Below are 14,554 nucleotides of genomic sequence, written 5' to 3'. Positions count from 1 at the left end.
TCTCCCTACCATATAAATAGCAGTTCGGTAGTAGACAGCCTACTGCCCGCTATGGCCGTGTACTTTGCTCTTTGATCGGTACCTGGTGCTCAATCAGTACAGCAGAGGGTGGGTTTCTCTTGCCGTTAGCCGCCTCCTTCGCATACTATCCATTAACGAAGGAACTACTACGATCGATACTTCCTTCCTTTCTTTTCCTTTCCTTTCTTTCGTGATAAACACAGGGGTCTCGATTGCTTGTTGCAACCGAGGCATGGCCATTAGCCTTACATTCTCAACATTTCGTTTCCAGAGCCGACACCATGGCGTCTCGCCCACCCACACCACCAAACCGAGATCCGCAGGATGAAGAAGAGTGCCAGTTCAAGGAGAATGGTACGGCTTGCGAATGGGGAGGGTCTTATCATCCCGGCGGCTACCATCCCGTTCACCTGGGCGACATGCTGCAGAATCGTTACCGCATCATCCGGAAACTAGGCTACGGTGGCTATTCGACAGTTTGGCTTGCCGTCGATATCGAAGTCAAACTACTTCGTTACCTTGAAAATTTCGGTCGCCAAATTGACAAGGGAAAGCATTGATAAAACTGTGGCCATTTACCGGACTCTCTCCCAAAGTGGCTGTCAGCAGGTCGTTCGTCTCCAGGACGTTTTTGAAATTTCCGGCCCCAATGGACGGCACTCCTGTCTTGCATTGGAGCCGATGGGTCCACACCTTACGACATGTTTATGGGAGCGTCCAGAGTTCCAAATCGATCCAATGACCCCTTGGGATCCCCCGCCTCGTTTTCCCAAGCACCTGGCCAAGCGGATCCTACGAGATGAACGTTCTACTTGGGCTCCATTTCCTCCACAGCTACGGCATCGTACACGGCGACCTACATATGGGAAATATACTCGCCAATATCCACCCACTAGGTCAGCCTTTGGATGATGGTGGTGCCTTGGAGCGTAACCTTCAACAACTTGCTAGCCAAGGCTGCCCGCTCAAGAGGAAGGACGGAAAGACGGATCTCTGGGCTCCGGCATACCTGCTTGAGCTTGCGCCTTTACACGAGCAGGTGTGTTTTGATCTCGACCCTGCGGTGAAGATTACAGATCTCGGCACTGCTTTCTTCGAGGAAGACCCTCCGCCCAAAATCGTCACACCGGTACATCTTCGAGCGCCTGAAACTATCCTTGGTGGCCCTAGCCCCCCCGGCAAAGGAATAGATATTTGGTCGTTCGGATGCCTCATGCTCGAGCTGCTCACTACCCGTTATTTGTGTACCGGACTTGAAGGTGTGGCTGACGACGAAGAGTACGGCGAATATACCAATGACGAGCATGTCATTCAGCTTTCCGAGGTTCTGGGACCGCTACCGGAAGAACTCGCTTCGAGATGGCGTCGCCGCGACAGGTACTATGGCCCGGATGGAAAACGGCTGGATATGCCCGAGCCTGATCAAGACGGGGACGGCGACCAAGACGAGCACGAAAGACGAGGAGATGACGGAATTGGAATCAGAATCCGACGGCCACGCTGCACGCTCCCCAAACTCACCCAGATCGTCGAGGAGTGGTCTGAGTAAGTCGTCTTCCTTGCTGCCCCTCCCGCGTGCATTCGATACTCCGGAGAAGAAGCTACGAGAGAGCAAACCGGAGGGGATGGATGGGCGGGAGGAGAAGGAGGTCTTGAAGCTGCTGCGGTGAATCCTCGAGTACGACGTATCAAAGCGTCCCTCGGCTGAGGCGATCCTGGGACACCCGTGGTTCAGTGATTAGGGGGCTTGATATGATACCAATGGATTAGATCGGAATAGCGTTACAATTTCTCTCTTTTCAATTTAGAGCGTACGTGTCCGTCACGACAAGGAATGCTATCTGTTTTTGTGCTCTCCAGGGACAACGTCCTTGCCATCAAGTGAATCAGAGAATAAAAACGAAGGGAAACAGAGCACAATAATGGAAAGCGCAAAGCGGCTTGAAGTCGACAGACTGCGCACCTGAAACCAACACTTGCTCTACTAGCATAACGTCACACGAATTACCTTATCTTATCATGGAGCTTCATAGTACAAGCACGCAGCAACTGAGTGCTAATAGGCTGACTGTACTGTACGCGCGTACTGTGTTACAGCTGCAGCCTTGAAGCACAGCAGCCCATGCATCCGAGAGAGTGCGATCTAAGAAAAGTACACCTCCAAGGAGCAACAAGGGGCCAGCTTTTTTGGTTCTTTTCCATCCCAGTCAAAGCGCCGATAACATACCCGGCGTCGTCAGCCATAGCCCCTGCCAAAGGCGGATCCATGCCGCGTTCAACCCTTTGAATTTTCTCATGGTGGATCACCTTCTCGGCTACGTCGCCTGAACCGATCCCTAACACACGATCCTGCGCCGAGATCCAAAGATCGAGACAGCGAGCCGCAACATCACAGCCCACCATGCGGCGTTGGGCCTACGCTTTAGCCCTGCTGGTGCTATCCGTATGGACAGCAAAAGCGTTAGAAGTTGCATTGGTGAGCTCTGCCGTGATTCCGCCGTTCCGCCCTTCCGGACAGCTGCTAATGCGACGGCGAACGACAGGACGATACAGAGGACAACCGGCAAAGATGTTATGGTTCGTTTAACTAGTCCCCCAATATACTTGGAGCACATTGGCCTAACACGACAGCAGGCATGTATAGCAAGAGCTCCTGGGGCGGGCCCGTCGACCCCTTTATCCTCGTCAAGTTCACCGACGTCGGCAAGGATCAGGGAGACGACCCCGTCGTGAGCCTCCTCATATTCGACTGGATGGACGAGGACTACATCGGCGTTGTGCCTGAGGGGAGGACCACGAAAGTCGGCGTGTGCGAGCAGACGTGGGTCGACGCCGGGCTCTGCGACCAGGCCGACATTGGCAAATTCATCCTGGCACCGAACGCTACCGAGGAGTCGGTAAACCTCATCTTGACCAAGGCCGTTCACCTGAAAGACTCGGCCCCGGTCAAGTATTCTATCAACAAGACTGGGTACTTTTGCGTCGTCACAGATAAGTTCACCGCAACTAAGTACCAGGCCGTCGTCGAGTTTCGAAACGCCTATGGCGAGCTTTCGGCCGCCCAGATCCCGAAGCTGCCGTTTTATGGAGGGATAACCATTGCCTACGCTTTGCTGCTGGTGTATGTGGACCAAGGACGGTTTTAGGGGTTAAGGACTGACGGTTTCGCAGGTTCTGGGGCTTCCTCTATTTCCAGTATCGATCCGACATCTGTATGTGGTTTCCCCCCTGCCGCAAGAGTTATCCCGCTAACCGTTTGCAGTGCCTGTGCAGAACTACATAACGGCAATCCTCATTGTTCTGTTGATTGAGATGGTGATGACCTGGGGCTACTACGGTATGTTGTTACCCGCTTTTCTGAGACGATGCACTGCTGACCACACCAGACCACCTCAACCGGAACGGTTCAACCATTGGCTCCAAGGTTTTGCTCGTGGTGGTTGCCACACTCAACGCAGCGCGCAACTCATTCTCCTTCTTCCTGCTCCTGATCGTCTGCATGGGCTACGGCGTGGTCAAGCCCACGCTCGGCCGCACCATGATCTACGTCCGGTGGCTCGCCATCGCCCACTTTGTGTTTGGCATCGCCTACGCCATCACCAATTTTGTCATCACCCCTGAAAACGCGAGTAAGTCTCATCCCTCCCCTCCACAACTTGACCCTGCGCAGAGACTCACACCCCCCAGGCATCCTCGTCCTCCTCGTTGTCCTACCCCTGGCGGCAACACTAACCGCGTTCTACGTCTGGACCCTCAACTCGCTGAACTTCACGCTCAAGGACCTGCGCGAGCGCAAGCAGCACGTCAAGGAGGCCATGTACCGCCGGCTGTGGTGGTGCATCCTGCTCTCCATCCTCGTCATCTTTGGCTTCTTCGTCTTCAACTCGTTCTCGTTCGCCTCGGCCCGCGACCCGGACTACGTGCCCTTCCACTGGAAGACGCGCTGGTTCCTGTTTGACGGCTGGCCCAACGTCGTTTATTTTGCCGACGTGGCCTTTATTGCCTACGTGTGGCGCCCGACGCCCAACAACCGCCGCTTCGCCATGAGTGACGAGATCGCCCAGGAGGACGACGGCACGTTTGAGATTGCTAATTTGGATATTGGGAACCCGGATGAGTCGGATGATGATGATGGTCATGGTGATGAAGAGGCGAGGGTGGAAACTGCAAAGGCGCAGCAGCAACAGAATCAGAGCCAGAACCAGGCTGGCCTCGCCGCGCCCCCGCACGCGGCGCAGTCTGCCGGTCAGGCTTCCTCTTCTTCTTCTGCTGCTTCTGCTGCTGCTGCTGCGTCAAGAAGGAAAACTAGCCCGCCGCTGCCGAGGGAGTCGCTGGATGGCGAGACCATCTTCGCCGTGGGCGAGGACGGGGAAGACAAGTTCTCAGACGATGACGAGAGCGGGGAGGAATCTGGACTTGTACGGGGCAAGAAATAGACTTTGCGGCGGGCTGGAAGGAAAGGGATTCATTATCTACGCGGTATGATTTGTTTGTCGAGGGGCTAAGTACGGGCTTTCAAAAGGCGCCGATTGCTTCCTTGCCGGCTGTAGATTTGTTGGTTGTTGTTGCATGTACTACTTACCATATTCGGTAAAGGACGGCGTCTTTGGATGGGATCTGATATCAATTCGCTCTGGCTTCTCGGTTCAAGGTTTTGGTCGCTGCTGTCCTGATATCGGTGATGCTGCATTTGATCATGTTGATGTCCGACGTACACTGCTGTATAGAGTAGAGACAAGTGGTTCATTGCACAACGGTATTCTATACAAGGCGCACCATATACGCAATCATATTTTTTACACACAAGTGACACAACCAGCACTCCTACGGGTTCAGTAGAACCCCAGAAACCAGTCGTAACATCCAAAATTCCTTCGTGTATCATGCCCGCCCCAATCCCCTTTAATTAATTGACAACATCCCCGCCGAACCCAACCGGTCTCCTTTCGCCTCCCTTTTCAGGGATGATGGCCAGCACCTTGTACACCGTGCCCATGCCACCAGGCATGCGATTCACCAACCTGTCACAAGCAAGCTCAATGCTTTTCCTCCTCTGTTCCGCATCCTCCTCTCCTCCTTCTTTCCCACCCTCACCAGTAGTAGTAGTAGTAGTACCACCAACCGCCCGTTTCAGCGCCTCCACCCTCTCCCTAATCCCCAACGCAGTCAGGAAAAACGCCTGCTGGACGGGACCGTGCACTTCCACCCCATCACTCGCGCGGCATGCCGCCTCAGCGATGGCCTTGAAATCCACGTCGGCGCTGAGGTCGGTTAAGCCCGGCTCAGCGAACGGCGACACGCGCCGGTGCCGCCGGATCCCCCGCAGCGAGTTGACGGGCACCGAGCCGTCCCCGGGGCCGTAGTCGATGATTAACGCCGCGCCGCGCGGGGAGGGTTTGGGGTGCTGTGGCGAGCCGCCGATGCGCACGGCGAAATCGCCTGCGTAGAGCGACGCGTCCGGGCAGACTTCGATTACGGCGCCGGCGCCGGTGGTGGTCTTGATGGCGCGGTAGCGGGCTGATGAGTCCGGGAGGTACAGGGAGTGGCGGGTTGGGGTGGGGGAGAGGGTTAGTTGGAAATCTGGGGGAGGGGTGTCGCGGGATTGGGAAGGCGGGGTTTTGAGCGTGTCGTGGGTGGATCCTGGTGGCGTCGGGGAGACGAGGAGTTCGCGCCATTGTAGGGTTGCGTGGGTGGTTTGGGTCGATGGCGAGGAGTTGTCGGTGGATGGGGATGGCGGGACGGAGACGCACTGGAAGGCGTGGATCGGGAGGGCGTCGAAGAACTCGTGCGCCATTATGAACGGGGTATTTTCCGGGGCTGAGGGAGTGAAGGAGAAGAGGGAGGTGTCAGTTTGGGAGGTTGAGAGGATTGCGTGAGCCCGGCTAGTACGTACCAATCGGAATCGACTTGATGGTCTCGGTCCAGACAATGGGCACTGCGTTGTACTTGCACACGCTGTGATAGCCGACCTTGGACTCGGTCATGGGGGCATTCTCTCCGCAGAGGAGGTTTTTCTGTGCCAGGCGGAGCTCCGGGCTGGCCTCAACCATGTAGATGACGTCGATGCTGTTCGCCATGGGCGGGTGGCAGACCTGGATGGTCTGTTTTGTTTTGTGCGATTAGCGCGGCTGGTGGCGGCGTCGGGGTGTAGTCAAGCTGTTGACCTACCCGCAACATGTCGTCCATCAGGGTGCCGCGGCCGGGGCCGACCTCGATCAATTCGACACCCTTGCTCGGGCTGTTCTGGGCGAGCCATTCGGTCAGGAACCAGATGCCGCACAGCTCGCCGAAGACCTGTGAGATCTCGGGCGCCGTGATGAAGTCGCCCTTGACTCCGAACTGGTCGCGGCCCTCCTCGATGGCGCCTGTGTAGTAGCCACCGATGTCAGCAGTCAGGCACATGCGCATATAGCTGGCCAGCGGTATGGGGCCGGTTGCCTGTGGTTTGGAGTGTGAGTGATGGCATTATCAATTATCAATAATTATAATTCAGGCAAAGGAGACAGACCGCGATGGCTTCGGCCAGTTGCTTGGCCAGAGGAGTCGACCATTGTCTATCTTCTTCATTTCGTAACCGTGCTGTGGCAGAAAAGTTTCGGAATTGCAGGTTTGAGCACCGTGGCGGTGACAAGCTCAAGCTTGGGTTTACACTTGCGATTGTTGACCCAATTGCAGCTCTATTGACATTGACAGACCATTTTGACTGTTGAAGGCTGCAGCGAGCGCTCCTCAGTGCCCGGGACGCCGTGCGCCTCATTTCAGGCAATCGAGACAGAGGCTATCGGCCATACGTGGTCGGAGAAGGATCACGGCAGAGGGAGGCCGACTTTCTTAGATAAAAGGATCGGCTTGGGTTGTTGGTGTGCGAGGTGTGTTAGACCTCCTCGAACTCCCATTACCTATCTGAGAAATTGTATCTTATCGCCGAAGAAATCCCCTTAACCCTGGTGGTGCCAAGCAGCGGCACGAAATGGACATGGCCAATCTTGTGCAAAATCAACACTTTTTGCATGCATAATGGTTGCTATATTTCAATGGTTAGGCTCACGATCATGTCTCATCATAAACTGATCGTTACTCTGAAATGCCACTGTCCTTACTCCGTATGTAGGTAGCGTTGTTGGTGTCTTAAGGCTAGGAACCGGGGTTAGGGTTGGTAGGCATCAAATGATGTCAGACCGCGAGCCACAAACGATAAGCTGCCGCCACATGTCAATTGCACTGTGTACTTTGACCGATGAACATCTCCAACATAAGGTACCGAGTCCTAATCAACAACCCGACACACCCGGCAACGCCATGGCTCGCCTGACAGCCGGCATAACGACGACGCCGTCATTCAGACAGCGTGTCGATCCGCTAACAGACCTCAGTCTGCTGTTAAGCCGGCTGCAGCGCACGATACTCCACGGCGACGCAGAGCGCGAGGCACGACTCCGCTCGAGCGAGTTCGAGAGAGCAAAGGCACAGGCGGTAGGGCGCTCGTAGTTCTAGCTGAGCCCTGTCCCAAAGCTGATAGATTGAGTCTAATAAAATAAAATAGAATATCAACTACGCGCGGTCACTCCTCACCAAGCTCGAGCAGGAAGCCCTGGCGGTCAAGATCCACGCCCGCCGCCAGGATGTGCAGGCCGATCTGGTGCGGAAACGTGAGGTTATCGACCAGTTAACAGAAAGGCTCGGCGATCTGGCCGAAATTGCCGCCATTACTAGCAACCACAATGGCGACGACGGAGACGACACCTCAGAGGGGGAGGACATCCTGGCCGACATCATCGCCACGCCAAGCGAGAGCATGGACTCGACAAGGTCACCCGATCTGGCGCCGCAGCAGCCAGACGCCGATGGAGATCAAATACCAGACAATGTAGAGCCGCCGCCGCCTCCCTCACAACCGGAAGAAGCCCCCGCAACCAAGCCAGCAATTCCTTCAACCACAACCGCAACCACAATCTCCCCTTCCTTAGAGCCCACAACAACCTCGCAAACCCTCCGTCCCCGGCAGACCGTACCACCGTCAAACCAACCTACAGCAACAACAACAGCAATTTCAACCTCCACCACCACCTCCTCCATATCCGCCAACGCCACCACCACCGGCAGTAACAGCAGCGCCCTCTTCGGCAACCACTCCGCCAGTGAAGTAGCAGCAACCTCGGTATCCACGACCGAAGCGATCCTCGACCACCAGCGGGCCGAGCAGGACGCCCTGTCCGAGTCCATCCTGCGGCTGGCGGAGCAGCTGAAAGCCTCGTCACAAGCCTTTTCGGCCTCGCTCGAGGAGGACAAGGAACTGGTCAACCGTGCGGGGGAGGGTATGAGCCGGGCCGGCGAGAGCATGCAGCGGGTGTCGCAACGCATGGGCGCTCTGCAGCGCATGGTTGAGGGGGAGGGGTGGTTTGGGAGGATGAGGTTGTACGTGATTATCTATGGGTTGATGGTTGTGTTGGTCTTGGTGGTGGGGGTTATGCCTAAGTTGAGGTTTTGATTTTACTATGTATGTGTGAGTGGCTGAAACGGTTGTTGTGGTGGAAAAGAAGCGGGTGGTTGAGATTAAGGCGTTGGACAGGACCGGGACTCAAACTCGGGAGCGGGCGGTGGGCGTTATGGTACATGTCTGTCTGCGTGTGTGGGTTTATAATTGTCTGTCAGGTGATACGGAGTTTATCCCATGGGTGTCGAATGTGGAAATCAAGGGTTTGCCAATTTTGCTGTCTACTTACTAAGATCCCTGAGCGCCATTACTTCTCCCTTCCTATGGGAAGTGCTGTGTTCTCCTGTTCTCCTGTCGGTTCCATCCGCGGCCCTCCGACTAGACCCTCCAACTAGGCGTGTCCTTTGTTATCAAGGCAGCGAGATGCGGGTAGCTTCGGTCTGTGTAAGTGTTGAGACCGATAATGCGTTGTCCTCACCAGCCCCTGACGGCACGGCGCGGGCTGTGATGGCCGGATCCATCGAGGGCTGCGCAGATGAGTTGGAAATAATGTCAGACCCAACAGCTGCGTCAAAGGCGTTTGTCATGTCGAGAGTATCTTTGATGCTGAAGTCTTCGCTGGTCCTGGGCTCTTCACTCTCAATAACTTGTTCGTACTCTTCACTGGCCCTTTCATTCTCATTGACTGCTGCGTTTGGATGGGCCGGGACGTTAACACCGTTGCCCTGGGTTGGATCCGAGCTAGTGGTGATTGTACCATCCCGCTCGGGCACGTCAAGCGGTATATACTCGGCCGGCGCCCAACCGACCGGCTTTCCACCTGTCTAACAACGCATTGACATTAGTCTGCCCGCTGTGATCCCCGTTCAAGCCAACCTGGCAAACTCACCGGCGGTGCGTACTGAAACAAAGCCTTGTCGATCGTTGTCCCAGCCTTGATGAGACGCTGCACCCATGGAATGCCCGTCTTCTTGTGAAAGAAGTCCTCGAACAGGCCAAACTCGCGACTGAAGAGGCCCGGCGAGCCGCTCGGCCGGTGGATTTTGGGCTGCGGGTCACCCTTCTTCTTGTAGTACTTGATGACGAACCAGTAGAGATGCGGTTTGGCGTTGGACTCGTGGATCTAATGCGGTCAGCTGAGTGCTGCGTCTTGAATAAGTACTAGTAGTAGTAGGGCCGGAAAAGGGGTTATCCATGTATGAGCAAGTACAAGCATAGTAGCATACTTACCATGAGAATGTACCGCTCCCCCTGAGTTCCCAGCTCCTCATCACCCCTCGTCAAAACAATCTCATACCGAAAGAAGGTGTGGTCGAAATAGACATGGTAAAAGTCTGTAAGTATCCAACCATCAGCCAGCCGTCGTCCAACTCCAACCCAAGAACCAACAAGACACAATGACATACTCGGATTGACCCCCTTCTCAGCCTGTTCCAGCCCCTTAATGACCATCATGCGCCTTCGCTCCTTCTCCCGCTGCTGCTTCAGTGTGCGGACGAACGAGTAGGGCTCCTCGGGCAGCCGCTTGGCCTGCAGCATCGAGTCCTCAAGCCAGTCCAACGAGACTATGTGGCACGTCTTTTGGTGTTTGAGGGCTTCCCGTACTATATCTTGTTTGTCAGCTAAACCCTCAACATCATCACAACAAAACAGAGAAAGAACAACGTACCTCTCCCACTCCGCCTCTCAAACTCGCCCTTGTCACAAACAAGGTGAGTAACACCATCACCACCCCCATTGACAGCCTGAGTAGGCCCAGCCCCGGCACGCACAAACCTGCCCTCCCGTAGCGCTACCCACCGCGCAATGTTGGCCTCGGTCCACTGGCTGCTTCGGTTGCGTGTGAGATCGCCGGCCACGGCGATGCGCAGGCCGCGGAATATGGGTCTGACCTTCCCGCCGCGTAGACCAGAACCAGAACGGGTCATTCTTTCTCAGTCCCTTGCGAGACTTGGATTGTTGGGTTGTGTAAGTGTAATGATGTAGATATATTACGACTATAATAACAAACGTGGGAACTGTGAAATAAGTGGTTGCCGGATGCTGATGGTGGTGGTGAGAGGAGAGGGAAGACGGGAAGGGAGGGAGAGAAGCTCGCGGACGAGGGAGCGGAAAGAAGGGAACGGATCAGTGAGAATAGGGATGGCAGTGAGTAATCAGGAGGGTTCTTTCACTTAGGGAAGGAAGAGCGTAGGTGATAAAATAAGATGGAGGCCTAGTAAAATGGTCTTGAAGGGGATATTTTGCTTCGAGAGTAGTGGAGGAGCTGGCCAGAAGGGTTGTGTCCTGGAGATGGAGTGCCGGAGACAGACATCACCGGGCAGGAGACGTAGAGGGCTGCCGACCCAACTTCTGCCTGACAAGCCGCTACAAGAGACGGAGTCAGTACCTGCAAACGGTATCAGATGAGCCTGACAGTCCGGGTTTCCTTACCGGGAATGTGGCATGCTGAAGCAGTGAACCGTTCAAAAAGGGGGAGACAGCACGTGTGTGCGCGCGTGTTGCCTTATCCCATCCCTCACAGACAAAAGATGTCCGCACGCTGGTTCCGATGAGGAGCCAGATAGACGAGTAGATCGGAATTACTAGCTAAGCTTTCAGAACTGCTAGATTGATGTCACCCGTCCAACCGTCCAAGCCATGCCGATGGCGTCTAGACTTTAATAGTCTTGGCGGCCTTAACGAACTCCCTAATCTTCTCAAGATCCTGCTTCCCATCCACCTCAACGCCGCTACTCACGTCAACGCCCATAATCGAACCCGCGACAGGCTTCAGGGCGGCAATAGTCGCGGCAACATTCTTCGGCTCCAGGCCCCCAGCAAGCAGAACCGACAGGTGCCGGTCCTCCTCCAGCGTCGCCTTTACAGCCTCAATATCGAGCAGCTGGCCTGACCCCGCGCCAGAGTCCAGCAGCGGCACGGCATGGTACCCACGGACTCCAAGCCCAACTTGCCCCGGCTTAAACTTGCGAATGACAGGAACAGGGATGAGGCTCGCCCACTCAATCGGCTCGTCACCGTGCAGCTGGACAACGTCGAGGTTATACAGCCGCTGCTTCTCAAGCACTTCCTCCAGGGGCTGGTTCATGAAAACCCCGACAAGAAGCGGTCCCCTTTTCCTCAGTAACTCGTCAGACACACTGAAAAAATCTGCTGCCGCCTGCGGGACATTGACCGCTTCCGACAAAGCGTCCTTTCTGCTACCGTGAACAGCCTCGGAAATTTCCAAGGCGGTCTCGTGCGAAACGCAGCGCTTCGTCCCCGGAACCAGAATCATACCGATCAGATCCGCGCCAGCTCTGATGGCCTCGGTGGCAGCCTCTGCACTGCGGGTGCCGCAGATCTTGACCAGCAGAGAGTGCGATTCGGCCCTGGTTGCGGGAGCGAGCGGGCCGGCGCAGAGTTCCCTGATGAACTGCGACGCATCGGGCGCCCGCATGATGGCCTCCCCAACGAGCACGCCATTCACGCCATCCCTCTTGCAGTCCAGGACATCCTGATGGCTGTTGATACCGCTCAGCGCACACAGGAAGGTCTCCTTAGGCACCATGCTCCGGAGCCTCCCAGTTGTGCCGAGGTCGACCTCGAAGTTCTCCAGGTTGCGGTTGTTGACCCCGATGACCTTCGCCCCAAGTTTGATGGCCGTCGCCATCTCCTCGGCGTTCTGCACCTCGACGAGCGGCTCCATGCCCAGGGACTGCGAGTATTTGTAGAGCCGTTCTAGGATGTCTGCCTCGAGCATCTTGACGATTAGAAGCACGGTGTCGGCACCCGCGAGCCGGGCCTCTAGGATCTGGTATTCTTCAAATATGAACTCCTTCCGGAGCACGGCCGGCCGGTTGGCCATGCCGTTGAGGGCCTGTCGCACGGCGCGGAGGTCCTCGATGCTGCCCTTAAACCACTCCGGCTCTGTCAGAACAGAAATGACGCTGGCGCCCGCGAGCGCGTACTTGCGGGCCTGCGTGGGCGCGTCGATATCGAGCGCAAATATGCCCTTGGACGGCGAAGCCCTCTTGATCTCGGCCATGAGCGCCACATCGAACGGTGATTGGCGGAGACGGTCAACGAGAGAGATCTGGGGCGGCGCGAGGTTCAAGTTGTAGGCGGCTTGCAAGTCGGACGGTCTCTGTGAGGGGATTTCTTTCTGAGCGGCGACAGCGGCTCTGCGGTGGGCATATATCCGTTGAAGGATGTTTTTTTTGGGGGGTGCGGCTGTTTTCGTAGTCCCGTTGGGAGTGTTTGCGCCGACAGTTGCGGCATGGGCAGCCTTCTGCAATCTCTCGTTCTCGGCCCAGGTGCCTCCTTGCATGTGCAGGAAATTCCTGAGCATAAGGCGCCCTTGAGCCGACAAGATGCTCTCTGGATGGAACTGCACACCTTCTACGGTGTATTCCTTGTGGCGCACGCCCATGATGACGCCCTTGGATCCATCCTCTTTGGCGATCCAGGACGTCACCTCCAGGCACTCGGGCAGTGTGACGTGAGTGCCAGCAAGCGAGTGGTAGCGGGTGACGGGCAGACCCTGCTCCAAGCCGGCATAGACACCCTTTGAGTCGTGGCTCAAGGGCGAAGTCTTCCCGTGCAGGATTTCACCGGCGAAGCTCACGTCGCCCCCATATACATCGAAGATACATTGTCTTGAGGAAGGGAGTCAGCGGAGGTTGATATAGTACTAGTACTAGGTGCCGTTTCTGAGGTGAAGTGCACTTACTGGCCCATGCAAACGCCGAAGATGGGGATCTTGCCGGCAAAGTGTTTGATGGCATCGCGGCTAATGCCCGAGTCGGTGGTCGGGTGGCCTGGGCCGGGACTGATGACCAATTGAGTCGGCTTCTTTGCAATGAGCTCGTCGAGAGTGATCTTGTCGTTCCGAAAGACGGTCACCTTCGCGCCCTCAAGCACCAGGTACTGGTAGACGTTCCAGGTAAATGAGTCATAATTGTCGATAAGGATGAGGTTTGAGGCGGTTGGGACTAGGGGCGACGGATCAGGATGGTGGGGTGAGTGGTCGACGATGTCGAGGGCAGGCATTTTGTCCTGGGTTTGTTTCTGTCTGCTTTGCCTCTCAGAGTCGCCGAGTTCGGAAGGTGCGAGGAAATCAAAGACAGCAACGAGTCGACAGCAATTGGCTAGCCAAGTGATGGAGAGAGCAGGTAATTGAATGTGCTAGGTTTTTTTTCGACTCTCCCAGGGAAGAATCAAGGAAGCAATGTGGGTGAGTCACCATCGGCGCCCTTATTACAACAAGAGGTATGAGGGAGAGTCTAAACAATTTTTGAATATGATTGTACTACATTCAATTCCAGTGCTAGCACCAAAGTATAGTGCTGATTTTGAATTTGTACATCCGCCATTTCCCGTTCGCCACACGTGACGGATTGTTACTTTCATCCAATTGAGGGCTCTCTATTGCCCCACCCCTAAGCAAAGTTCGGCTATGTTATAACTTCGCTGTAAGTGAAGGAGCTCGACTACCTCTCCTCAGTGCAATCGTATTTCCATATTTCCTTTGTTCGAGGCTTCGAGCTAGCCCCGCGATCACACTCTGCTTCGCAATAGTGAATCTTTAAGCTAACAGCAATGAACAAGATGGGATGTATGGAAGATTCGTTGGCAAACTAGTCCCTGCTTGAAAATCAATCAGCCCTCAACATGGGAGAAATCAAACGACAACCAGCCGGCTTGATCCAATAGTTTCAATTTCTAATGGTTGGATGCGAACAAAGATAGATCATTGAATTTTCTGATTTCATCGTTTCCCGTCAGGTCACAGTCGAATATCAAAAGGTGACTTCAGCAGTTTCAGCACATTTTCCTGAACGAGAAGGAGATGAGAGCTGGTTCTTCAAATGACCCATAGGTTAGGTAGTAGTAGGAGCTACCTAGGTTGTGAGATACCGGTAATGGAGAGCCTGGTACCCTGATCAACGATCGCGGCATCATGAAGAAATGCATGCTCTAATGTTATCTACTTCTTATTAGCCATACCCATGTTGTGATTGTTGTCGCAATTCTCAGGCGGCAGAGATATCTGTTGTCCAAGGAAATGTATCGTAAGTAGCCAAGTTCAGACTTGAGTCTTCAAGTCATTGCCTTAGA

General features: G+C 55.1%; 6 protein-coding genes across 6 annotated transcripts; 3 read left to right on the top strand and 3 right to left on the bottom strand.

Moving 5' to 3' along the window:
• Nucleotides 1–820: 820 nt before the first annotated feature.
• On the top strand, nucleotides 821–1,570 carry N656DRAFT_795732 (kinase-like protein; the record flags this gene model as incomplete). Its single annotated transcript, XM_064817450.1, has 1 exon — nucleotides 821–1,570. The coding sequence occupies one exon, from the start codon at nucleotides 821–823 to the stop codon at nucleotides 1,568–1,570; it is 750 nt and encodes a 249-aa protein (XP_064672602.1).
• Nucleotides 1,571–2,240: 670 nt separating this feature from the next.
• On the top strand, nucleotides 2,241–4,811 carry N656DRAFT_776085 (membrane protein-like protein). The gene is made up of 7 exons (XM_064814564.1): nucleotides 2,241–2,497; nucleotides 2,565–2,598; nucleotides 2,656–3,142; nucleotides 3,193–3,233; nucleotides 3,284–3,358; nucleotides 3,408–3,650; nucleotides 3,709–4,811. The coding sequence occupies exons 1-7, from the start codon at nucleotides 2,423–2,425 to the stop codon at nucleotides 4,455–4,457; spliced, it is 1,704 nt and encodes a 567-aa protein (XP_064672601.1). The 5' UTR covers nucleotides 2,241–2,422; the 3' UTR covers nucleotides 4,458–4,811.
• On the bottom strand, nucleotides 4,783–6,884 carry N656DRAFT_726050 (DUF185-domain-containing protein). The gene is made up of 4 exons (XM_064812567.1): nucleotides 6,530–6,884; nucleotides 6,190–6,459; nucleotides 5,915–6,122; nucleotides 4,783–5,838 (listed from the first exon to the last, which is right to left on the bottom strand). The coding sequence occupies exons 1-4, from the start codon at nucleotides 6,776–6,778 to the stop codon at nucleotides 4,928–4,930; spliced, it is 1,638 nt and encodes a 545-aa protein (XP_064672600.1). The 5' UTR covers nucleotides 6,779–6,884; the 3' UTR covers nucleotides 4,783–4,927.
• Nucleotides 6,885–7,245: 361 nt separating this feature from the next.
• N656DRAFT_747714 (uncharacterized protein) lies at nucleotides 7,246–8,800 on the top strand. Its single transcript, XM_064812946.1, has 2 exons — nucleotides 7,246–7,494; nucleotides 7,565–8,800. The coding sequence occupies exons 1-2, from the start codon at nucleotides 7,321–7,323 to the stop codon at nucleotides 8,507–8,509; spliced, it is 1,119 nt and encodes a 372-aa protein (XP_064672599.1). The 5' UTR covers nucleotides 7,246–7,320; the 3' UTR covers nucleotides 8,510–8,800.
• Nucleotides 8,801–9,258: 458 nt separating this feature from the next.
• On the bottom strand, nucleotides 9,259–10,362 carry N656DRAFT_694761 (uncharacterized protein; the record flags this gene model as incomplete). Its single annotated transcript, XM_064810681.1, has 5 exons — nucleotides 9,259–9,279; nucleotides 9,345–9,578; nucleotides 9,686–9,789; nucleotides 9,862–10,065; nucleotides 10,125–10,362. Coding segments are annotated over 5 exons (801 nt in total), but the record flags the coding sequence as incomplete, so codon positions are not given.
• A 643-nt stretch (nucleotides 10,363–11,005) lies between these two features.
• N656DRAFT_478058 (uncharacterized protein) lies at nucleotides 11,006–13,575 on the bottom strand. The gene is made up of 2 exons (XM_064809790.1): nucleotides 13,167–13,575; nucleotides 11,006–13,107 (listed from the first exon to the last, which is right to left on the bottom strand). The coding sequence occupies exons 1-2, from the start codon at nucleotides 13,484–13,486 to the stop codon at nucleotides 11,109–11,111; spliced, it is 2,319 nt and encodes a 772-aa protein (XP_064672597.1). The 5' UTR covers nucleotides 13,487–13,575; the 3' UTR covers nucleotides 11,006–11,108.
• Nucleotides 13,576–14,554: the final 979 nt, after the last annotated feature.

The sequence above is a fragment of the Canariomyces notabilis genome, assembly GCF_033297395.1.
Source record: "Canariomyces notabilis strain CBS 508.74 unplaced genomic scaffold N656scaffold_4, whole genome shotgun sequence".
NCBI classification, from domain to species: Eukaryota; Fungi; Ascomycota; class Sordariomycetes; order Sordariales; family Chaetomiaceae; genus Canariomyces; species Canariomyces notabilis.
This window is presented reverse-complemented; position numbering and strand designations above follow the sequence as displayed.

Excerpts from the sequence above, each read along its gene's own strand:
- N656DRAFT_776085 (XM_064814564.1), top strand. The coding sequence starts at position 2,423 with ATGCGGCGTTGGGCCTACGCTTTAGCCCTGCTGGTGCTATCCGTATGG. Across the intron at positions 2,599-2,655 it reads CAACCGGCAAAGATGTTATG|GCATGTATAGCAAGAGCTCC; the intron begins GTTCGTTTAACT and ends ACACGACAGCAG. Across the intron at positions 3,234-3,283 it reads CCAGTATCGATCCGACATCT|TGCCTGTGCAGAACTACATA; the intron begins GTATGTGGTTTC and ends AACCGTTTGCAG.
- N656DRAFT_726050 (XM_064812567.1), bottom strand. The coding sequence starts at position 6,778 with ATGAGGCGCACGGCGTCCCGGGCACTGAGGAGCGCTCGCTGCAGCCTT. Across the intron at positions 6,460-6,529 it reads AACTGGCCGAAGCCATCGCG|GCAACCGGCCCCATACCGCT; the intron begins GTCTGTCTCCTT and ends TCCAAACCACAG. Across the intron at positions 5,839-5,914 it reads CATCAAGTCGATTCCGATTG|CCCCGGAAAATACCCCGTTC; the intron begins GTACGTACTAGC and ends TCACTCCCTCAG.
- N656DRAFT_747714 (XM_064812946.1), top strand. The coding sequence starts at position 7,321 with ATGGCTCGCCTGACAGCCGGCATAACGACGACGCCGTCATTCAGACAG. Across the intron at positions 7,495-7,564 it reads AGAGAGCAAAGGCACAGGCG|AATATCAACTACGCGCGGTC; the intron begins GTAGGGCGCTCG and ends AAAATAAAATAG.
- N656DRAFT_478058 (XM_064809790.1), bottom strand. The coding sequence starts at position 13,486 with ATGCCTGCCCTCGACATCGTCGACCACTCACCCCACCATCCTGATCCG. Across the intron at positions 13,108-13,166 it reads TTCGGCGTTTGCATGGGCCA|ACTCCCTTCCTCAAGACAAT; the intron begins GTAAGTGCACTT and ends CAACCTCCGCTG.